At 47.3% G+C, this 23,531-nt stretch overlaps 2 protein-coding genes across 2 annotated transcripts in view; one reads left to right on the top strand and one right to left on the bottom strand.

Annotated features, from left to right (window-relative positions):
• Window positions 1–328: 328 nt before the first annotated feature.
• RPL22 (ribosomal protein L22) lies at window positions 329–10,958 on the bottom strand. Its single transcript, XM_028740468.2, has 4 exons — window positions 10,803–10,958; window positions 5,429–5,533; window positions 2,200–2,324; window positions 329–544 (listed from the first exon to the last, which is right to left on the bottom strand). The coding sequence occupies exons 1-4, from the start codon at window positions 10,812–10,814 to the stop codon at window positions 400–402; spliced, it is 387 nt and encodes a 128-aa protein (XP_028596301.1). The 5' UTR covers window positions 10,815–10,958; the 3' UTR covers window positions 329–399.
• Window positions 10,959–13,025: 2,067 nt separating this feature from the next.
• Window positions 13,026–23,531, top strand: part of RNF207 (ring finger protein 207) — a 24,894-nt gene continuing 14,388 nt past the window's right edge. The window contains exons 1-9 of the mRNA XM_028740470.2: window positions 13,026–13,550; window positions 15,724–15,914; window positions 18,606–18,735; window positions 19,522–19,666; window positions 20,238–20,319; window positions 20,855–20,930; window positions 22,003–22,128; window positions 22,336–22,382; window positions 23,205–23,277. Of these exons, the coding sequence (XP_028596303.2) occupies window positions 15,724–15,914; window positions 18,606–18,735; window positions 19,522–19,666; window positions 20,238–20,319; window positions 20,855–20,930; window positions 22,003–22,128; window positions 22,336–22,382; window positions 23,205–23,277 (870 nt within the window). The 5' untranslated portion in view covers window positions 13,026–13,550. The remainder of the gene's footprint in view (window positions 13,551–15,723; window positions 15,915–18,605; window positions 18,736–19,521; window positions 19,667–20,237; window positions 20,320–20,854; window positions 20,931–22,002; window positions 22,129–22,335; window positions 22,383–23,204; window positions 23,278–23,531) is intronic.

Below are 23,531 nucleotides of genomic sequence, written 5' to 3'. Positions count from 1 at the left end.
ATTTCTAAGTGGGTTCTTGGGCACATCAGAAATGGGAACACGTGACTGTGGCGCCACTACCCTGGAGAGATTTTGTGAGGTTTTGGCTGCCAGTGCTGCCTTTCTGGCAGTGGCAGAGGTGCCCACAGGGGCCACTTTGCCCCACGCCACAGGTGGGCTGGCCCTGCTTGGGCAAAAGAAAAAGTTGGGGATTCCTACCCCAAAGCTCATACCACAATCTCTCTGTAGAGAGCAGCAAAGGACAGGGGAAGCTTTTGGTGCGGACATCTTTTCTGGCTGTGTTTACAAGGCAGATTGCAATCCAGACAGAACCACACAAGGAGAAATGTTATAACAACTTTCACCGTATTTTATTGAAGGAAAAGCGAATGTACAAAATATTGCCAGATTCCTTTGCATTTAATCTTCTTCCTCCTCCTCCTCTTCATCCTGGTTGATCTGGAAATATCGCAACTCATAGCTCTCCTTGCTGTTGGCGACCACGCGGAGCCAGTCGCGCAAGTTGTTCTTCTTCAGGTATTTCTTGGTGAGGTACTTCAGGTATCTGCGGGAGGAACAAAGAAGCAGGGAAACAAACTGACTGCGGCCCCCCAATGACGCCACTGGAGTCCGCTGGGTCAGTCACATGCCCGGTTCTCGAGCTGCTTAAATAATTCAAGCTGAGTCAACGGCAACAGGATCTCAGTCGACCAAGATCCCCAAAAGGCATGATGATATTTGCAAATGTGGGTAAAATCTGGGCAACCAAAAAAACCCTTAGCTTTCTTGTCATTTTATTTTTTATGAAATCACATTTCCAACTCCCTGTTTCTGGGTGTGAAGGTGAGTTGACGACACCGACTGAAATCTCCAAGGCTTAGAGGAAGGACTCAGTAGGACACCCAGAGGGTAAGGAACTGGTTTCATGGGCTTGCATTCTTCAATACCCCAAGCCAAGGGAAAAAAATTATTCAAGTCTGTTAAATGAGCAGTTTGGCTTCATTTATACATGGAATGGGAGGGCCTGCATCGCCCTAAAAATATTTTTGGACTTTCAACTCCTGTCAGTCCCTACACAAACCAGCACAACAGAGCCTTTCCAACCCTCCTTCTCACTGTACTCAAATCTTGTTTTAAACTGTCTCTATCCCGCCCTCCATGACACCACCTGCTCACTTTACTCAAACTTCCATGTTTCCCTCTCAGTGTTCAGGTTGCAAGGTTTTTAGCTGGGGCAATTAGAATAAGATCCATTATTTGACTATTGATCCAAACCCTCAAAAGGTATTTTATATAAGTGAATTTTTACCTTTATTCTTTGTATACCACATTTTGTTTGTTTTATTGCTATGGCTGGTGGCTGATGCAAATAAATATTCATTCATTCATTCATTCCTCCCTCTCAGTGTTATTCCATCCCTGCTCTACTTAAACCTCCACCATTATTTAAAACCACTTTTGTTCTTCTATCCCACCTGGACTTCACACAAATCCAGGATTGTGTTGCGACACTACAAATCCTCAAACGGGAGCTGCATGATAACATTTTTATTGGAAATGTTTTATATATAGAACTGTTTTATATTGTTTTCACACTTTTTTGATTCAAGGCTTTTTAAACATACAGTAGAACCTCGGGTTACGTTACCCTCAGTTAACGTAAACTTCAGGTTGCGAAAGCGGCAAACCCGGAAGTGTTTCGCTGCACGCGCATGCCCAGAAGCAGTCTCTCTGGTTGCGAAAACCTCAGGATCTGGCCTGACCTCCAGAACGGATCCCATTTGCAACCAGAGATATCACTGTAACTGTGTATTTTAATGTTGCGTCTCGCCCAAAGACCTTCCTTATGGTAAATTGGGGAAGTAATTAAATAAACAAAGAAATAAATAGCCGTCTTCCACTATTGCACACCACGGACTGGTAATTCAGAGGAAAGATTTTTCTGAAGATGGACGTTCTAAATAGTCCTTATGAATAGCAGCCATGAATAGATTTCTCCCCTCCTCCTCCAAAAATCGCCTTTTAAAGGCACGAAAGCTAGTGGTCAACAACAGTCCCTGTGGCAATGAGTAAAATGTATTGTATGAAGCAGCACATAAGCTTAATTGGGTGATCCTCTTTTCTCAGCCTGCACCTGCAGCCAATTGTACAACACCAGAGGGCCAGAGGCCTCTTTAAGTCAAAGCCACCCCAGTCTTTTAACCCCGCCTGGCTCCTTACCTCTTGGAAAAAGGGACCTCTGAGGTGACTGTGATTTTGCTTTTGCTTCTCTCGATGGTCACCACACCGCCACCAAGGTTCCCAGCTTTCCCATTCACTTTGATCCGCTCCTGCAGGAACTGCTCCTGCAAAAAAAAAAATAGTAATGCCTGTTTAGGAACTGGCACCCCCGTTTAATTTGTTTTTTCCTCTACCCTCCCCGTCCCTTTTCCCTTGCATGCTGCGTTTTTTAAGGTTGTAAACCTGCAGGAAGGGACTGTCTCGTTTTAAATGACTGTATGCTGGCCACTCTGGGAGCCTTTCTGCCTGAAAAGTGGATAACAAATGCTCTAAATAAACAACAAGCGCTTGAAGGGTGACTGTTACGAGGCAATGCCTAACCTTTTATTTATTTTCAAGAACATGTTCGTGTTGCCACTGCTCCCTCTAGGAAGATAAAGGCGGTGAAACTGGACCCCCAATCCATTTCATCCGTACAACAACCCTGCAAGACAGGCTGAGAGACAGTAACTGATCAAAGATCAGTCTGCGAGCATCATGGCTGCCTAGGCAGGACTCTTAGTCCAAAATCCTGACCACTACACTAGGTAAAGGTAAAGGTACCCTGACAGTTAAGTCCAGTCGCAGACAACTCTGGGGTTGCAGAGCTCATCTCGCTTTACAGGTTGAGGGAGCTGGTGTTTGTCCACAGACAGTTTTTCCGGGTCATGTGGCCAGCAGGACTAAGCCGCTTCTGGTGCATCGGAACACCGAAACCAGAGCAGCGCACAGAAACGCTGTTTACCTTCCCGCCGGAGCAGGACCTATTTATCTACTTGCGCTTATTTTTTTGGTGTGCTTTTAAACTGCTAGGTTGGTAGGACCTGGGACCGAACAACGGGAGCTCACCCCATCACGGGGATTCAAACCGCCAACCTTCTGATCGGCAAGCCCAAGAGGCTCAGTGGTTTAGACCACAGCGCCACCCGCGTCCCTTGCGACCACTAAACTAGCCTTCCCCAAAGCTGGTGTCCTCCAGAGGCTTTGAACTATGGATCCCATCAGCCAGCTGCAGTCCCAAAACATCTGGGGGGCACAGGCTTGGGGAAGGCTGTTCTGCAACAAAACTGGACAGGCAAATGTCCTGAAACAGGAGGCACCACTGCCAATTTCTAAAGGTCTAAAACCCAACAAAGGTTAATGAGAGACTTCAACGTAATTCTCAGAAATGTTGAGAAGAACCATGACCCATAATATTCACCTGTGAACAATGTGAGGTCACCAGCTAATTAAAGGATGCCTAGATCAAGGATGGGGAACCTATGGTCCTCGCATCTCTCATCTTTTCTAGCCAGCAGTCAGGGATGGTGGGCCAACAACACCTGGGGATAGGACACAGGTTCCACATCCTTGTTGTTCTGGAGGGTCGTAGTTTAGCGCCAGAGCACAAAAGGTCCCAAGTTCAATCCTGGGTGCCTCTCATGGAAATCTCTCAGGCAGCAGGCTTGGCAAACTTTTCTCTCTACCCCAGACTGTGGAGAGTTGCTGCCAGTCAGTGCAGACCAGAGAAACGGAGCCTGCATCTCTCTGGCTGCCACGTGGCTTCAGTGTCCATCAGGCCCAGCCAGAATGGTCAGGGATGATGGGAGTCATTGTTCAGCAACAATTGGAGCAGAGGTCCCCAAACTAAGGCCTGCGGGCTGGATATGGCCCGAGGGACTCATTTATCCGGCCCGCGGCAACCCCTGCCACCCGCTGCCGCTCTTTCCGCCGCTGCACTGCACGGCTGCCCACTTCCAGGTCAGAGGAGCACCAGAAATAGCTTGTGCACATGCGTAAGCGTTATTTGTGCATGCACAAACGTTATTTCCGGTACACATCCGGGTCGGAGGAAGCCCGCGCACATGCGCACAAGCTATTTCCGGTGCTCCTCCAACCCGGAAATAGCGTATGGGCACACGCTCCCCTGCCCACCGCGCGATCAGTGCTGGAGTCACCTGCCCAAGGCACGGTAAGTTTGCTGACCCCTGAACTGGAGGGTCACAGGCTCCTCACCTCTGCCTAAGGTGATTCCTTGTCCCCCACGAGTGATTAATAAATTTACATTTGAATAAATCTGCATGTATAATACAGACAATGGCAGAAGCAAGAAAGGATTTACGATACATGGAAGCCTTTGAAAGAATGCACAACCAACAAGGAAAAGGGACAGCCCGCTGGGGTATCCAAACTACTGTACTGGTGATACTCTGAGAAGAGTTCTCATCAGAAGCCCTGGAGTGCTGCTGTCAGTCAGGATGGAAAGCACTGAGGTGGATGGCCCAGCAGTCTGACTGAGACAAAGCGTTAGTGCAAGCACATACCTAATCGCTTTGTTCAGAGCTGAATGTATGCCCTGCAGCTTAACGGCAGTGCCACAAGCAAACAGGCATCAGGCTTTGCCACACAAACTTCAGATACACACACATACACAGAGCTCCAAGATCTGCCCACTCCAAACCAGGCTGTTCCAAAACAGGACACAAAGCAAAAATAAGGAACTGGTGGCCCTGCTGAGGCCATTGGACTACAAGTCCCATCATCCCTGACCAATCTGGCCACACTGGCTATGGGTGATGGGAGCTGGAATCCAACATTCTCTGGAGGGTACCAGGTTCCCCACCCCGAACCAACAATAACCTCCTGCAGGATCCAAAACCAGTTTCAATCAAATGTATGCAGCACAGACATGAAAAGAGCTTGCTGGATCAGGCCAGTGGCCCATTTGGTCCAACGTCCTGTTCTCACCACGGCCAATCCCCAGTGGTAAAACAGTTAGCAAGAGCAGAGCAGAAAAGCACTATCCCCTCCTTCGGTTTCCAGCCACAAGAGCACTTCACAAGCATTACTGCCTCCGACTCTGGAGGCAGAGCGCAGCCATCACAGACAGCAGCCATCGATAGCCTTGTCCTCCATGCTAGCTGGAGAGATCAGAGAGAACAGCAGATGCTCCAGTTAGCAGTGTATTTGCAAGCAATTTGCAAGCAGCCTTTTGACAGCCTGCCTGTCAAAAACACACTCCGAAACAGAAGCCCTGAACAAGATAGAAGTGTCTCCCATTTCCAAAGATGGCAGCAAAGCAACCAGATCTTCTATTTGCAATCTGTGTGGGAGATGTGTTCAGTTACCCGCCTGGCTTCTCAGGGTAGCAAGTGCAGGCAGTTAATGGTATTCCAGAGGTGGTCAATGCCTCCAAGGGCCGGGAACTTACAAAGTTGGCAGCATCCATGATGCCATCTTCTACTGGATGGGTACAGTCTAGAGTGAACTTCAGAACCTGCTTCTTTTTTTTGCCACCCTTCGTCACAAGCTTCTTCTGCAGGAGAGAGAGAAAGAGAGGTTACTATTGTTCAAGAAATCCTGGCACATGCACCAGAGAGGAAATTTTAAGGGCTCTTGTATTATTTTAATATGCTGAAAACCGCTTTAGCTATTTTCCTTTACTTGAAATGCAGTATATAACTTTCTATAACAAATAAATAAAACTAATGTCTCACAGCCTGCCAAATGTAGGAGGGGAGGGGTGAAACAGGCAGCTGTCCCTTCCCAAACCCAGATTTTTTCATCTTGGCTGGAGTCTAAACTTAACCAAAAGATTCAGGGTAGATGACACTGACTATACGCTGGTCCCTGCCACCCAAAAGGTGAAATTAAAGTACTGAGGAATGCAGTAAAGAGGTAAGAAATTGTTTTTCAGCAGATTCTAGTCCACAAAAGTTTGTCCCATAATAAATTTATTAAGACTCTTTTGTTGTTTTTGCAGCTACAGACTAACACGGTTACCCCTTTAGTTAACAGCTTTAGATGCCTTACAGGAGGTGACAATAACCATAAACATTTTTTCTTTCCCTATTGGGGCCTGACGCTCACTGCAAAAGCAGACATCCTCTTCGCAACATCAGATGAGCCCCACATGGAGAAGAAATTGCACAACATCACGTTTTCCCAAACCCTTTTCCCCCCCACCCAACACCCTGATTTTGTCTCACACCTGTTGAATCTTTGTGCTGGCTCCTTGCCACTTCTCTCAGCCAATCTAGAAGTTCCTCATCCTTAAAACGCAGGGCTCTACAACCAGCTGCACCTCCTCTCATATTTTCCCCCAATCTTTCCTGCTCTCCCCAACCCAAATCTTCTGCCCCTACAATGCCTTTTGTGGTGATGATTCTGCTTCTGAAGCCGAAAACCATGTTTTTAGAAGTCCTTCCTAAAATCCCTTTTTTTTCTCCAAGATTGTCAAGCTGCCCCAGAGCCAACATTTATTTACTCCTAGTAGGTTTCTTCTTATTGATCCCATGCTTTAATTCTTCCTAACTCTGGCTGACTGGAAGCCTCCTGAGGAGAGTCCAGAAGGGGAGTGATGTTGCTCACGGGGCTTAGGGGAGCTCAGGCTAATCCACCTCACAGAATTCTGGAGAAGAAGTTTGTCATTCGCCCTCAGCCATGACAGCAAAGAACGGAAGTGAGAGGCGGCATGTTGACTATCAAGCACTGGGGACAAACACCAGTGGGTGGCTATTTCCCCTTAATCCATGCTGGCCTAGCTATCTGCTGCAAGTTAGCAGGACCACAAGCAGATGATGCTAACTGCCCCCTTATCTGGTTGTCTACAGAGAGCCAGAAGCGATTCCAGGCAATCAAGCTTTGTAGAAAGCTGGCACCCTTTTTCAGATTTTGCGGGGATTCAAACCTCCGACCTTCTGATCGGTAAGTCCTAGGCTCTGTGGTTTAACCCACATACACAGTCATCGCTTCCCCCAAAGAATCCTGGGAACTTAAGGCTGCTGAGAGCTATTAGGAGACACCCCTATTCTCCTTACGGAGCTACAATTCAGTTACCTGGGAAGAGGGACTGACTGTTAAACCACTCTGGAAATTATAGCTCCGTGACAGGCCTTGGGAGGAGGGCCACCTAACAATTCTTCGCACCCTTAACAAACTACAGTTCCCAAGGTTCTTTGAGGGAAGCCAGGGCTGCATAAAGTGGTATGAGACAGCTTTAAATGTATAGTACAGACGGAGCCTAGGACTTAATTGGATGCAACCACTAATACTGTTTGTGTGTGAACAAACCTAACCATTTTGGTGGACTATAAGCAACTAAGCAGTGATCTAGCCCTAGATAGCTGGACAGTCAGGTCTTCCCTAGTGCTCCAGCAACCTAGCTCAGTAACCTAAAGGCCAAAAAAGACACTTTAGTATGTGCACATACTAATCTTGTATACTATAGATCACATCTGGCACAAACTCTGCCATGGTTTGGGGCAGGGGTCTGCAACCTTTAAGACAAAAAGAGCCACTTGGACCCGTTTCCGAAGGAAAAAAACCTGGGAGCCGCAAAACCATTGCGACATTTAAAACAAATATATCTCCGGAGCCGCGATCTGACAGCAGGTGGGAAGGTGACATCGGAACGGTGCGTGACTAACGCACGCACCGCCCCCATGCGACAACACAGCCAGTACAGCACCCGCCACAGTGGGGAGTGTCGGGGCGCACAATGCGCCTCCTCCCCTCGCTAGTATCCGCCCCGGAGCCGCGGCAAAGGTGTAAAAGAGCCACATGCGGCTCTGGAGCTGCGGGTTGCAGACCCCTGGTTTGGGGCTTCCCTTGGGCTTGATCCAGAAGCTGCAGTTAGTGCAGAATGCTGCAGCACAATTGCTGAGAGGTGTGACTTTGTCCACATAGAACAGTTGTGCTCTAAGATTTGCAAGTTCAAGGTGTTACTGTACGACCATATAGTGGTACCTTGCAAGTCAAACGGAATCCGTTCCAGAAGTTCATTTGACTTCCAAAACGTTCAAAGACCGAATCGCGGCTTCTGATTGGCTGCAGGAAGCTCCTGCAGCCAATCAGAAGATGTGGAAGCCCCATCGGACGTTCAGCTTCCAAAAATAGGTCGCAAACCAGAACAGTCATTTCTGGGTTTGCGGTGTTTGGGAACTAAGCTGTTTGAAAACCAAAGTACAACTGTAAAGCCCTTGACAACTTCGGAACCAGTTTACCTGCAAGAACTCCTTACCCCATATGTGCCTGCTGGACCACTTCAATCTGCAGAACTGGCACTGTTACAGCTACCCCATTACCTGTTCTGCATTTGTAAAAAATCAATTTTGTTATGTGGCAGCACCTGCACTTTGGAACTCCCTGCCTACTGACATCGGGCAGGCACCTTCACTGCATACTTTTCAGTGTCTGCTAAAAATATTTTTGTTTAGCCAAGCTTACCCTGATATCTGGAATGTTGATGTGTGTTTTAATTTGTTTTTAGTTTATTGCTGATTTGAATGTTTCAAATTATTGTTTTTATTTTATTTTTTACCAATAATGTTATTGTTTTATTCTTCTTATAAACAACTTTGAGGTTTTCTACAATGAAAAGTGTCTAAATCTTAGGAAATAAATAAATAACTTGTGGCCGAAAATATAGTGTGCCTTTAGTCTGACCCCCCGTCAGTCAATTTCCTGAGGAGTTGATGTGAAAATATGAAGGTATGCCATCTTTTCATATTGTTTCATATGATTTACTGTTTCAGCTTTAAATTTTGATATGGTGTGGGTTGGTTTTTTTTTTTTTTTGTTTTCTTACTGACTGCTTTGACTGTTCCGATAGAAAAGTAGTACAGAAGAAATAATAATAATATTTAATAATAATAATAATAATAATCACAGCAACCTGAGAGACAGTGTTTAAAATAGCTCTTATTGCAACCAAGAATTGGAACAAAAGACAAAGCTATAGCTTAAATATTGTGGCTAGGATTATACAGCAGGTTCAGCATTCTGCCCACTCTGCACATTTTTTCTTATACAGTCATACCTCGGGTTACAGACGCTTCAGGTTGCGTTTTTTCGGATTACGGATCGCCAAAACCCGGAAATACCGGAACGGGTTACTTCTGGGTTTTGGCAGTCGCACATGCACAGAAGCGCTAAATTGCACTTTGCACATGAGTGCCGAATCGCAACCTGCGCAGACGCACTGCTAAGGGTTGCGAACGTGCATCCCGCAAGGATCGCGTTCGCAACACGAGCGTCCACTGTATGAGTGAATGTGTCACCTGTTCATATGAGGTGTGTGTGTGTGGGGGGGGGAATTAATGGTCTAAATCCAACACAGGCAAGCTTAAGCCCACTGAATTCTGTGACTTTACAGAGTGTTGGATATAGGCCAATGTTACTGGGGACACTGCAAGTTGGTGTTAGTCCCCATCTCACAGGCAGATTTTTCACTTTCATACCCAACACAGCCACAAAGTGGTGGCCCATACAAGTTGGAAAACGGACACTGGTGAATCATGGACAGCCAACAATCAGAGCTGCACAACATGTGTGTCTGAACACATGTTCTATATATAATGTGACCTGGCTTCATAAACAATCACACTGGGTGAGGTGTGGACTGTACATAAAGTAGCAGGCCACAACCCTTTAGAGAGACTTTTCTCTCCCCCAAATGCTTATGTGTAATGCAAATCAATGGCAAGAAGGCCACCCCCACTCCCACCCCACGGACACTGTTGAGACTCTTAACTCCCATCAGCTCCACTTAGCATGCTCAATGGTCAGGGATGATGAAAGCCATAGTTGTTCAGCAGCCTCTGCACTGTGTATTTTGGGTCTATGAACTGCAATAAATTTGTTTGTGTGCTATAGTCCAGCAACATCTGAAGGCCTCATGTTGGCTACACCTGCAGTAAACTATTGATGGTCCTTCAGGTAATGTTCAGCGTCCAGCTCCCATCAACCACAGCCTGCATGGGCAATGGGAGTCCAAAAGGCAACCCTTGAGACACCCCAGTTGAAGCCTCTGAGATAAACGGAGAGATAATAATAATAAACAAACTCCAGCTCTCCAGATGTTTGGGACTACAATTCCCACCATCCCTAGCTAACAGGACCAGCGGACAGGGAAGATGGGAATTGTAGTCCCAAACATCTGGAGGGCCGGAGTTTGAATTATGCCTGATGTGCACTGTGAGAACGGGGCTGGACTAGGTGGGTCCCTTTTGGCCCTTTCCCGGGGCTGCAGGGCTCTTCTCAGTTTTGTAAGATTTGTCAATGGAGCCTCCACAGACAGTGCATTCTACCTTAGAATGCTGGAGAGTAGGAGTGGGAGAATGCTGTTGCTCTCACGTGCTGCTTGGGGGGGTCCCTTTGGGGCACCTAGTTGGCCACTGTGAGAACAGGAGGCTGGGCTGGATGGGGCCCTCTTTGGCCTGATCCAGCAGCTCTTAAGGGTAGGCCTCGCTTCCTGCGCTGTCCTTCTGGAGCCAGATCCAAGAGATCAGTTGCTCTCTGCACATGATCAGGGGAGACATGGGGAGCCTACCCCGGAAAGTAAAACGCGTGAGGGTCCAGGGAAGTCAGAAATGCGCTTCATGGGCTGGGAGGAGACGTTGAGGCCTACCTTGCAGGGAGGAAGGGGCAGGGGAACCCCCCCCCCGGCCAGGTAGACTGCCTCCCCTCCCTGCTCCTTATGACGTCACCGCCAACAACCCCCCCTCCGCTTCCTTAATACGTCACGGGGGTCACCCCGCCACCCTGGACCTCCCTTTCTAGGCCCGACTCGGCCGGAGACTCACCGCAGGCGCCATGGCGGCAGCAACGAGGGGGAAAGAGAGAAAAAGAAGGCGGCCGCGCGCATGCGCCTACTTCGGCTCCGCCCTCCCGCCCACTTCCGCCCTTGCGTCAGGCGGCGTGCGCTTGCGCACTCGCCGCATAGGAGAGGCGGGGGAAGGAGAGAAAGGAGGATATAACCATAGAGACGAGCGGGTAGGGTGGGGATCGCCTTCGGCGTCCCGTCCTCTTAAGGCCGCTGCTCGCGGAGCATGCTGGGAGGTGTGCCGTAAAGAGAAGCATGGCGGGAAGGGACTGAGCAATACCTTTGGCCCGCTTCCCATCCCGCTCCTCCTCCTCCTCCTCCTCCTCTCTTCCCGGGGGTTGATGGGAGTTGTGGTTCCAGGCGCTGCTCGGAGCTGCCTAAGGGGATTGAGACCAGGTTGAGGGGGAAATGTCATAAATAAATACCGTATGAAATGCATAAAGAGACTAACGAAGTTTTCCACTAATTCAAAGAAAGAAGGAAAGGAAAGAAACTTTATTAGTCTCGTTATTCATTAAATTAAATAAATAAATAAAGTTTTCAAATAAATAAAAAACAATGTTCTGAATGTTAATGTAATGAAAAAATAAAAAATTGCTCCAAATAACATAAATAGAGCTGCCTCTCTGTTTCTTTATGAGAGCCGGTCACGCATATGCACTGATGTTCTCTGTATGTTAACAGATATATATCCTTCCCAAGGTATTCCTCCCACATTCAAAACCATAGGTAGGCAAACTAAGTCCTGGGGGCCGGATCCGGCCCAATTGCCTTCTAAATCCGGCCCGTATACGGTCCGGCAATCAGCATGTTTTTACATGAGTAGAATATGTCCTTTTATTTAAAATGCACCTCTGGGTTATTTGCGGGGCCTGCCTGGTGTTTTTACATGAGCAGAATGTGTGCTTTTATCTAAAATGCATCTCTGGGTTATTTGTGGGCAGTGGCGGAGCTTCATGCTCCGGCACGGGGGGGGGGCAGGGCAGAGAGCAGGCGGAGGCTTGCAGGGTCGTGGTGCGTGTCCTGGGGGCGTGGCGCGCTACCTGTGGGGGCGTGGCGCCTAGCGCAGGTGGGGGGGCAGCCGTGATGGCACCCCACCGGGATTGCGCTGCCGGGGGCGGTACGCTCCCCCCGCACTCCTCTTCCTCCGCCAGTGTATGTGGGGCATAGGAATTCCTTCCTTCCCCCCCCAAAAAAAAAATTAGTCCGGCCCCCCACAAGGTCTGAGGGACAGTGGACCAGCCCCCTGTTGAAAAGGTTTGCTGACCCCTGTTCAAAACTGTTTACTGTAAATAAATAAATGGTTGTCTAGGCAGAACTCGCTAGGAGAAATTAAGATCCGGTGACTTGAAATGGGGGAGAGATTTGCTTCTTGGAATTTACCTAACTTCCTGAAACAATCCACGAACTGAAACACAGTTCTCCTTGGAATTTAACACTTTTCCAAATTTTGCAATATGCTTCTCCAACTCTCAAATGTGTGTACAAAGATGCTTATATTAGGGGGTCGTGGTAAGCATGCCTTTAAAATTGCAAATATTGGTAAAATTGTTTGCAAGAAAAGTGTGCGTATTCAGCAGAAATCGATACAAAAATTGTGTATATCAGGAGAAACCAATGCTGACAGGTTTCCCCAAGGACTTGTGGGGCTGGGTGGGTTGGAAATTGATGTGGAAATATTGCCAATGGATATGTGTAGATGTCATGGACTGAAGACTGGAATAAAGAAACATCTATTGTAAGCCTTTGCCAACCTGGTGCCTTCCAGATGTTGAACTACAACTCCCAACAGCACCAGTGGCACTGATGGGAGTTGTAGTTCAGCATCTGGAGGCATAGCTGTCAACCTTCCCTTTTATTGCGGGAAATTCCCTTATTCCAGTGCCGTTTCCCGCTGCTTCCCGCTGTTGTCCTGGATTGTTAGATATCCTGTAGTCTGTCCCCAGGACAGGTGAGGCTGCTGATCCCTTATTTTCAAATCTGAAAGTTGACAGCTATGTCTGGAGGGCACCTGCTTGGAGAAGGCTGATCTACCCATAACCAGTGACTGTGCATAGTGTCTACCTGTCTTACTCCTTTGAAATGGCCATTCAACTTGCTAATCCTCGTGGCCTCTGAAACACGGAGGGAGTTTGCTTTGTTTCCATCACATGGGCACTTGATCTGACCTTGAATGAACCTTGACAGCGGCGGCGAATGAGAGAGAAAAGATTTTGACGTGCTGGAGAAGGGAAGCAGACCGTCAGTCGATAGACATTTGTGCTTGCCTCTTAGTTAACCTGCCTTTCCAGAGAAACAATCCCAAGGGAGCTGGGGGAGCAGACAGTTTTCTAGCACTTCCCAGGAAATGGGATACAAGAGCCGATGAACTTTTTGCCTCTTTAAATTTGACACGCCGTCTTCTCCAAAGTACCCATACTTACTGAGTTTCTGCAGAAGAATTTATGAAGTCCGTATTTGTTCTGACGCCATGGGTGCACACCTGAAATTTGCCTGCTGTCTTTCAGAAGGAGAACTATTTTGCCATTATCTCAGCAGAAATTCTTCTCCAGGAGGGCATGTTTTCCCTCAAGTTACTACAATTCTAAACAGGTGGTAATTTGTCTTATACAGTGGTCGGCTGAAAGCTACAGCAATTTTGAACTGAAACAAGTGGGGAGGTGGAGGCAGCAAATCGATCACTGCAGAAGTGGGCAAAGTGGAGAAGACCGAAGGAAATCCGGAAAAGGTAAGATGTTTCTGTCCTCTACCCAAAAGAACAGCATGGCAGAGGTGAGATCATTTATATTTGTAATTATGACACCCACTCAACTGATGCAGGCCTGAATTCATAGGGCTGTTGCCAATGTCCTCAGACTAATTTGTGTCCATTAATTTTGGTGCATGGCTAAATTCCTGGGTGGAATTCTCCAAACTTACAAAAATTCTAGGTAGGAAGGACTCATACAGGCTCTATGGCTGATAGAGTTTCCCTTAGATCTATTTATTTCTCAGTGTGAAGTTGCCATTCTGCCACGTGGTTGGGGAACAATTGACCTAGTAGGAAAGGAAGAGCTCTGGTATTTTCAATTTGCTTAATAGCATGCATCCAGAACAAGATGAATCACTATCCACAAAGCCCTCAAGACTTTCCCCCAAAACAGCTGTTTCAGAATGAAATGAAGGGATTAGCATCCACTCTTGAAATATTACCCTTTCGCTGTCCGTTCGTCCTTCACTGGTCTTCGCAGCCCATTAATCCATATTAATTGTAAAGCTTAAGACAAAGCAGATCATGGTTGTGTTTTCCTTACATGGGTGGTGGCGGAGAGGGGGATGAACATGTATGTACAGTAATGTGTGAAAACTGCACACAAGTGTCAATATTGCCTCTATTTATACATGGAAGCCACAGTACAGTACATCCTGGCTCCCCAAATGTGTACTTGCAACTGGACAGAAGCAAAATTTTCACACATTGTTTGCACACTTTTGTTCTCTGTCTCTGTGGAGGAGAAAATCTTGAGGTGTGTGAATATGACATCTTCAACCAGGCATGCTGGTATCAATTCCACTGTATTTCTGGGTTCTGCCAGCAGAGGTCACTGTAGAGCCAATGAAACCGTTGCAACCTAAAGATGAACATTCCAAAGGTATCTGAAGAAGTGTGCATGCACACGAAAGCTCATACCAAGAACTAACTTAGTTGGTCTTTAAGGTGCTACTGGAAGGATTTTTTCTGTTCTGACTATGGCAGACCAACACGGCTACCTATCTGTAACTATTCCAAAGTACTGTATACCAAAACCACAAACACCTTTCAGTATATTTTCTTCAGAAATTAAAATATGATTTCTGGTTCCCCAACCTTTTAAAGTTTTCGGAGATAAAAAATGGGATAGCTGGAAGGTCTTTGGATTCTGTTTTGTGCAATGTGCTTAAATAGATAGCAATGTGCTTAAATAGTTTTTTCTTTTAAATCACTCTTTGAGTACTAGAGTGGAAATATGTCTCAGTTGCTACCTCATTTCCTCTAGCCAGAAGCAAGCAATAGAAAGCCTTTACACACACTTGTGATCCTTATAAATGTGTACGTAACTTGCTATAAATACACACAGTCTCTACTGGTCTTAGAGAATACAATATTTTAATAGTGCAGTGTCGATAGACAGTGGTGTGCTGCAAGAAAACACATAATGTGCTGTGAGAAAAAATGAAATTGTTAAAAGCACCTCTGAGCCCAAAGCACCCTAGCAGCACAGGATGCTGCCTGCTGTATCTCTGCGTGAGCCACTGCTCTGGGATTGCTTCTTTTGAACCTGGGTGGATACCCAAATCAATGACTCCAGCACAAACACTAAGGATGGGCTCCTCTGAGGGCATGCAAGTGTTAAAATCACACACCCTAAAAGCAGAGAGGTTTATGAGTGGGCCTCCCATTCAGAAATAAAACTCACCTTGACTATCAATTGCTCCTGGGGGCAGGACCCAGACCAATGGATTCAACTTACAAGAAAGGAGATCCGAAGTAAACATTAGGAAGGATTTTCTGGTGGTAATAGCTGTTCAGCAGTGGAACAGAACAGACTACTTCAGAAGGCAGTGGACTCCCCTCCACTGGAAATTTTTAAGCAGAGGTGTGTGGCCATCTGTCAGGGTTTCTTTAAGCTGTGATTCCTGCATTGCAGGGGGTTAGACTAAATTCATTCAGATGTTTGGGAGATTCTGTAATAACCTTGACACGCCAATGTTTAATTCGCAAAAGGGATGTGTTGGCTTTGAGCTCACACAGAGCTCTTCGCCTTTCTGCTTCCACAGGACTCTTTGCCTGTGCAATTCAAAAGGGCTGCTTCTTGTTTTGCAGCCTGTCACCCTTCTAGCCTCTCCAGTAACCTTCTCCTCTCTCGCCGCTACCCTTCCAGATGTCTGGTGGGATTTTCTCCCCCTTGGAGAACCTCTGTGACCTGGACAATGCCAACTGCCACCCGCTGGTGTGCTTCCTCTGCCACGAGCAGTACGAACACCCCTGCCTCCTCGACTGCTACCACAACTTCTGTGCCAGCTGCCTACGGGGCCGTGCCATCGAGAGCCGCCTGACGTGTCCACTTTGTGGGTAAGGAAGGACCATCTTACTCCCCTACAGTCCAGAGATATTTGAGCGATGGTATAAGCAGCCCTTTTTACTGATGAGTTATTGTACTTCTGCACTAGCCTGGTGCCAGTTTGGAGCCCTTTGCGTGCTGCAAGAAATGCTTGTACAGTAATTTGAGAAATGCATTAAATAAGTAAAGGTTGGTGTGCTGTGAGCCCAAAGGTCCTATCCACAGAGGAGGCTGCCCACTGCATCTCTGCATGAGTCATTGCTCTGACCTTGCGTCCTTCCAACCAGTTTCCATCCGGATACTACAGATTTCCATCCAATCAGCAGGATATGGGCATCTTTGGGAGAAACATGCAAGATGGGCACAGCCTGCAGGTTTTGTAGGGCCCATGGGAAGACCCTTCTAGAGCACCCCCTCCATTTGTGTGTCTGCCTCCTCCTCACCCCTATCATCACCAGCTGCTCTCCTCCTCCTTGCTTGCTTGCCAAGGAGGGACCCAGTGAGCAAGCCGGCCGTTGCATCTACTGCTCTGCGTTGTCTGCATTTTATAAACCTGCTGCTAATTCTCTTGTTTTATGCTGCTGTGAAAGTCTGTTTTATTACACATTTCTTATTATTGCAATTGCATTTATACAATTGCCTTGATGTTTATGTTGCATAGTACAGTATTATGTTATGTAGTGACATTGGTACATGCTGAATGCTCACTGGGGCTGGTAGGGCAGAAAGCAAGGAGTCCAACAGTAGGTGGTGCAATAGCCAAAGACAGGAAGAAGTTGAGCCCAGTGACAGGTAGAGCTAGCTCATTCTATGTACCGGAGTAGGCAACCTAAGGGCCCAATCACCTTCTCAATCTGGTCCGCGGACGGTCCGGGAATCAGCGTGTTTTTACATGAGTAGAATGTGCCCTTTTATTTAAAATGCATCTCTGGGTTATTTGTGGGGCATAGGAATTCATTCATTCCCCCCCCAAAAAAAATATAGTCCAGCCCCCCACATGGTCTGAGGGACAGTGGACTGGCCCATGGCTGAAAAAGGATCTGACCCCTGGTATCTACCTTTTGTCCTTATCCTCCTCTCTGTTGAGTTCTACAAGGGCAGAACTGTGACATGTACAAATTTGCAGTACTGTGCTAGAACTTTAGGGTTTTGTAACCCTGGGGCAACAAATCACCCTTTAAAAAAGCATCAAACTTCCTTGTGGTTTGGAAAGCAGCAGGAGATGCACTGAAAAGTGTGGGATGAACAAATGATCAACGGGGGGGGGGGGGAATGTATGAATACGCCACAAGCAAATGCACACCGGACAAATGTTCCCTGTGTCATCTCCCGGCAAATAAATCAGAACGGGTGTTCCATAAACATCATCCAACCTCCGTGCCAACTTTGCACAAGCAAACCAGAACATTGGCTGAATAAACATATCTTGTGGAGGGGCCCTAGTAAATCTCTCACTAGTGTGAGCCAGGAATAGAGTTTGGGAATTAGCGGAAGAGGAATGAGGCATTGACTTCCTAAAAAGGGAAGCCGTGACCAGGCTAATGCCTGGCCTTTGTCTTCAGTTGTAAGACACCCATATCAGGTTTATCCGTAGCTGCCAAAGGAATCCGAGGCTTTGTGATTAACCGCCAGGGACAGAAACTGGGAAATAGGAGGGGGTTATTAGGGTCCTCTTCAACATTAAGAAGAGCCTCATTTCCCCACTTTCGGGGTGAGCAGTGTCTGTTTGTCTGTTTCCCCCCTGCCTCCCCCCCCCCACTGGAAACCAGGGTGCAAATCCGCACTTCTCTCTCCTCTGCGCCTCTGAAACATGAAGCCTCCCATCACACAGCTTCAGGTGTGAACAGCTGCTGAGCTGAATGTCTCCCCTTTTAGCTCCAGCGGAATGCAGTTCGGCAGCAGGAAGGGGGGAAAGAGAGAAAGAGAAAGAGCGAGCGCCTTGGCCAAATCAGGCAAAGGCTTGCAACAGGTGGGGGAGACAAATGCAACCCACCCATTATCTTTTTGTAAAACACTCCAAGGGGTTTTTAAACAATCAAGCCATGTCTGCATGTTATGAAATAAATAAAAATAAAATAAAAATAGTTAAAGCTTGTTCATTTACACACCTGGTTTTCCTGTCCATAAGGAAATCGATCTTATTATACCTGTTTGGTGAGAAGCAAGTTTCATTGTGTTCCATGGGGATTATTTCCACCCACTTAGCTCTGAGGGCTCATCCAAAGGTCCCTTCTTCTTGTGCATTCGTGACGAGTTACTCTCAGTCCTATGTGATCAACACCTGCGTATATTTTTGGGACAGTCACACTGCTTCATTTCCAATCAGTGCATAACCCATAACTTCCTGCTAAAGACCTATAATGTTAAATACAACAAATATTCTGGGGGGTTTTCTTTTTTGCCTCCCTCTGGGTGGCAGTAATGCGGTAGCACTGGGAAGCACCGCAGAGCAGAATAAATCCACCACGAATGCAGCATTATTCTGTCATTAACTTTTTAGCTGTGATTCCTGCATTGCGGTGGGTTGGAATAGATGACCCTTGGAATCCCTTCCAACTTTACAGTTCTGTGATTCTGTGTTGCAGAAAGTGCCCAGGACAATAAAGCACCATATCTCAACATCCTTGCATGAGTCTTCCTATATTATTTTGACATCATCCTTCCCAGGGCTTCCTCTTTCTCCCTGTGTCTTCCTTCTGCAGCCACCAGTCCATTGTCAGGGGGAATGGCCTCCCTCCAGAAGACCGGCTCCTGAAGTTCCTGGTGGACAGCTCTGGCGATTGTGAGGAGGAAGTTCAGTGTGCAAATTGTGACCTGCAGAGTACAAAGCAGGTAAGGAGAGAGGGCGGCAAAGAAGGCCTTTGAAGGTCAAGACCAGTGTGTGGGATTCAGCCAGAACTAGGAATGGGCAAATCTGCCCGTTTCATTTTCTTTCCATTTCTAGTTTTGTCCAGTCTTTGTTTAGTCCTCCACATTTCCACACCAGTGTGCCATTTTTTTTTTAAAAAAAAATTATCTTGAAAATTCATCAGCTTTTTAGTGTGCATTTCTTCTAATGCTACACCTGCCTGTAAGCAATTCTGCATACTATTGTTGAATGGTTTCTTTAAATGTAAAGGTTCATCATTGTTCCACCCGATGTGTATGTCTTTAAGGGGCCAGAGCAAGCATGACTAAGCCGCTTCTGGCGAACCAGAGCAGTGCACGGAAACACCCTTTACCTTCCCGCTGGAGTGGTACCTATTTATCTACTTGTACTTTGATGTGCTTTTGAACTGCTAGGTTGGCAGGAGCAGGGACCAAGCAACGGAGCTCACCCCATCACGGGGATTCGAACCACCGACCTTCTGATCGACAAGTCCTAGGCTCAGTGGTTTAACCCACAGCGCCACCCGTGCAAGTTAGTTAGGCTCAAATGGAATTTCTCCAGCCTTTTCACGAGAAGCAGTCAAAAACTGTCAAACTGCTGTTTTAAAAATTGCCTGTGTTGCAATCTATGCTGCGGTGCACATCCTGGGGCACCCACTGTTGCCACTGAATGAAATGTTCTGCCAGTGTGTGGTGGTGGCCCAGGCATGCCAACCAGAGCTTTGCCCTCTAACCCCACACCTCCCCTAGGACTTGGACGCCATGTATTTTTGCAATACCTGCCACCAGCCTCTCTGCTCCAAGTGCCGCGAGGAGACCCACAAAGCCAGAATGTTCTCCCGCCACGAGATCGTCTCCCTGACCAAGCGTATCAAAGACATCCACAAGAAATGTTGTAAGTGTCTTTCCCATAGCCTTCCTTAACTCACTGGAAACCAAATTTTAGGAGAAACGAGGGAGTTGGGTTTGCTTAGCCAAGAGAAGACTGAGAGGGGATAGGGTAGTTTTTTCTTCAAATATCTAAGGTCCATTAGATGGAAGATGGAGCAAGCTTGTTTTCTGCTGCTTCTTCAAAATCAATTTGTTGAATCAACAAATTGATTCAAATTACAGGGAAGGATATTCTGAATAAACATTAAGAACTTTTCGATAGAGCTGTTTCTATTTACAGGGCATGTCATAGAATTAAAGAATTGTCCAGCTGGAAGGGACCCTGAGAGTTATTTATTAGCTCAACTTCCATTAATTGTAACTGGTGGTCTCCCATCCAATTTGAAACCACACCAGATCCTGCTTAGCTTCACAAGCATGCCAGCAGTTTTATTGCTACACCACTAGGAGGTGGTTCAATAGGGTTGTTTGACAGTAGAATGTACTCCCTCAGAAGATGGTGGAGGTTTTTTTCTTTTTTGTCTATTTCTTTTTTATTATTTCAAGCTTAAAAGTGACACCTGTGTCTCTTTCAGCACTTCATGAGGAACTCTACATCATGTTCTCAACAGAGAAAAAGTCCATGCTCTGCATCAACTGCTTTCGGGACATGCCCGTGTGAGTTGCTGTTATTTCATATCTACATCACGAGCTATCGATGGGGCATGGCTTTTTTCAGGAAACAGGAAGAGAGGTCCCTGCTCCGAGGTGGAGCTTAGCATGTAGAGGGGTTCTCCAGATATTTTGTACTGCAATTCCCATCCGCCTAAGCCAGGCTGCCAAAGTTTGGTCTAAAGACTGATAGCAGGGAGAGAACAGAGAAAGGACAAAGCAGTAAATGACAAAATATGCTCTTATGAACATTTAAATTTCAGTGCATCTGGGGAGAAGTTGAAGACTTCATGGACCAGGGTGGGGGAAGCTTCCTTAAATAGCTGAAGCTTCCTTAAATAGCAAGTTTTGGTCCATTCAGCTCAGTGTTGTCGACACTGACTGGTAGCAGCTGTCCAAGAATACAGCCTGGGGACATATCCAGACCTTCCTGGAGCTGGGGATTGAACCCAGGGCCTTCTGCATGCAAAACAAGATACTCCACTGCTGACCCACAACGCTTTCCCTCTGATACCTCCTTCTCTGGTCTTTCCTCCTCCAGGGAGAGTCGAGCGCATTGCATCGATATTGAGACTGCGTATATGCAGGGCTGTGAGAAGCTAGACCAGGCCGTGATGGTGGGTATAAAAACTGAAGAGGTTTCACTGAGGGGGTGGGGGTGGGCTGTGGCTGGGAGACACTTTATCTTAATGCAACCCCAGCAGAATCATCTGGTCACGGTTATTCCCAGATCATCTTGGAGCAGGCCCAACCTCCCTGTTTTTTGAGCCAATTGGCACTGGCAACCTTCACCTGATGGTTTAGATTACAACTCCCATCAACCCCACTGTGTTTGCTGGGACTGATGGGAATCGTGGCCCATCGTTTCTGGAAGGCTGTGGATTTTGGAACTGATACAGTTGTGTGAATGGTTTTCCTGGCTAGGACACTTAAGGCATCTGTTTTGTGAACGGGCTCTGGGTTGAGATTTGGGTGAAGGAGCTCTGAATAACAGAATGTACATCTAGGAACCTTTGATGTAAGTTGTTTTTAAATTGGGAAGGGGGGTAGAATCAGCCTTTGCCAACCTGGTGCCCCCAGATGCTTTGGACTACAACTCCCACCCTCTGTGCTAGCTGGGCCGACGGGGGCTGGTAGGACCCAAACCAATGGATTCAAATGACAGGACATTCAGACAGGAAGAGCCATCTGACCGTCAGAAGGCGGCGGACTCTCCTTCATTGGAGATATTTAAGCAGAGGTTGAGCAGCTATTGTTAGGGATTCTTGAGCTGTGATTCCTGCATTGCAGGGAGTTGGACTGGATAATCCTTGAAATCTTTTCTGATGCTGTAATTCTATGATTCTTAATCTTACCCAGGGGTCAGCAAACTTTTTCAGCAGGGGGCCGGTCCACTGTCCTTCAGACCTTGTGGGGGGCCGGACAATATTGGGGGGGATGAATGAATTCCTATGCCCCACAAATAACCCAGAAATGTATTTTAAATAAAAGGATACATTCTACTCGTGTAAGAACACGCTGATTCCCGTACCGTTCGTGGGCCGGATTTAGAAGGTGATTGGGCTGGATCCGGCCCCCGCGCCTTAGTTTGCCTACCCATGATCTTACCCTTTCCATCGGGTCTGCTCTGCTCCCCTATTGATAATGCCTGCGGTTTTCAACACTCGCCTTTTCTGCCCTGTGAGTCAGGCTGTGAAAGAGCTCCAGACATCCACCAGGGAGGCGATAGTGCTCCTCAAAGCCATGATTGAGGAGGTCCGCAACAGCGCGGATGAAGAGGAGACATCTATAAACTCGCTCTTCAGCAGCATGCAGGTGAATTGCGGCCGGGAAGGGTCACTTGCAGCCTTGGTGCTTGATTCTGCCTGCAGGGGGCGCTCTCTGAGGCAGCAACCTACCCCCTAGAAGCCCAGTTGTGGTGGAAGGAGGGAGGCTGCCTAGCGCTTGAGGTGAGGAACAGTCCATCTCTCTCTCTCTCTCTCTCTCTCTCTCTCTCTCTCTCTCTCTCTCTCTTTTCTGCAGGAGAAATTGGCAGAGCGGAAGAAGATGCTTTTGAAAGTCGTTCAGAGGTAAAAGTGGTCCCATGCTCAAACTCCTTGCTACATGTCTTGTCTGGCTTTTTCCCCGTTGGCAGAAAAGATCCAGGAGTGTCTCGGGGCTTATCCAAACAAAACTTTAGTATAGCGACAACAACCCACACAGACCTTGCTCATGTGTTGTGAAGGATTTATTCAGGACAGATAAAAAGAAAGGAATTCTTCATGCAGCACGTAGTTAAACTTTGGAACTCCCTCCCACAGGAGGTTGACCTCTGTGAGAACAGGATACTAGACTTGACAGGCCTTTGGCTTGATCCAGCAGGGCTCTTTTTATGGAGGTCTATTGTCACAGTGGGATGCGGGTGGCGCTGTGGTCTAAACCACTGAGCCTAGGACTTGCCAATCAGAGGGTCGGCGGTTCGAATCCCCGCGATGGGGTGAGCTCCCGTTGCTGGGTCCCAGCTCCTGCCAACCTAGCAGTTCCAAAGCATGAAGTGCAAGTAGATAAATAGGTACCACTCCGGCAGGAAGGTAAATGGAGTTTCCTCGCCAGAAAGTGGCTTAGTCATGCTGACCACATGACCCGGAAGCTGTACACTGGCTCCCTCGGCCAGTAAAGCGAGATGAGTGCCGCAACCTCAGAGTTGGCCACGACTGGACCTAATGGTCAGGGGTCCCTTTACCTTTTATTAAAACGTATGTAAGTTTCTCTGGCTGCCTCAGATGCATTTTAAATATCATCGGCTAGCACATTTCAGGTTCGTTCCCACCTCTCTAACTGTGGAGCTCTCTCATTTTGTGCATAAGCAGCCTTATAATAGGACCAATATTTCATTTTATTGTCATTTCCAGCCAGTATGAAGAAAAGGAAAAAGCCTTCAAGGAACAGCTGGCACACCTGGCATCTTTGCTGCCCACCCTACAGGTAAAGCACCTGAGTCGGGAGGGTGGCCATTTCTCCTCCCCCCCCCCCCCCAGGAAGGTTCTCTGCACCTTAACAGTAATGTGGCAGGCAAGAATTCAACAGGCACAGTCACCATATCTCAGCCCTGCTTACCTCACAGGGTGCTTGTGAGGACAAAACGATGGGTGCTTCCTTGAGCGTGAGGTGGGGTGCAAATTTGAGTAAACAAACAAAAATACACCCAATCTGAACGGCAGAGGTGAAGACGAGAATCC

Source organism: Podarcis muralis, chromosome 7 (assembly GCF_964188315.1).
Source record: "Podarcis muralis chromosome 7, rPodMur119.hap1.1, whole genome shotgun sequence".
Lineage (NCBI taxonomy): Eukaryota > Metazoa > Chordata > Lepidosauria > Squamata > Lacertidae > Podarcis > Podarcis muralis.
Note: the sequence above shows the minus strand (reverse complement) of the source record. Positions and strands in the feature narration are given on the sequence as shown.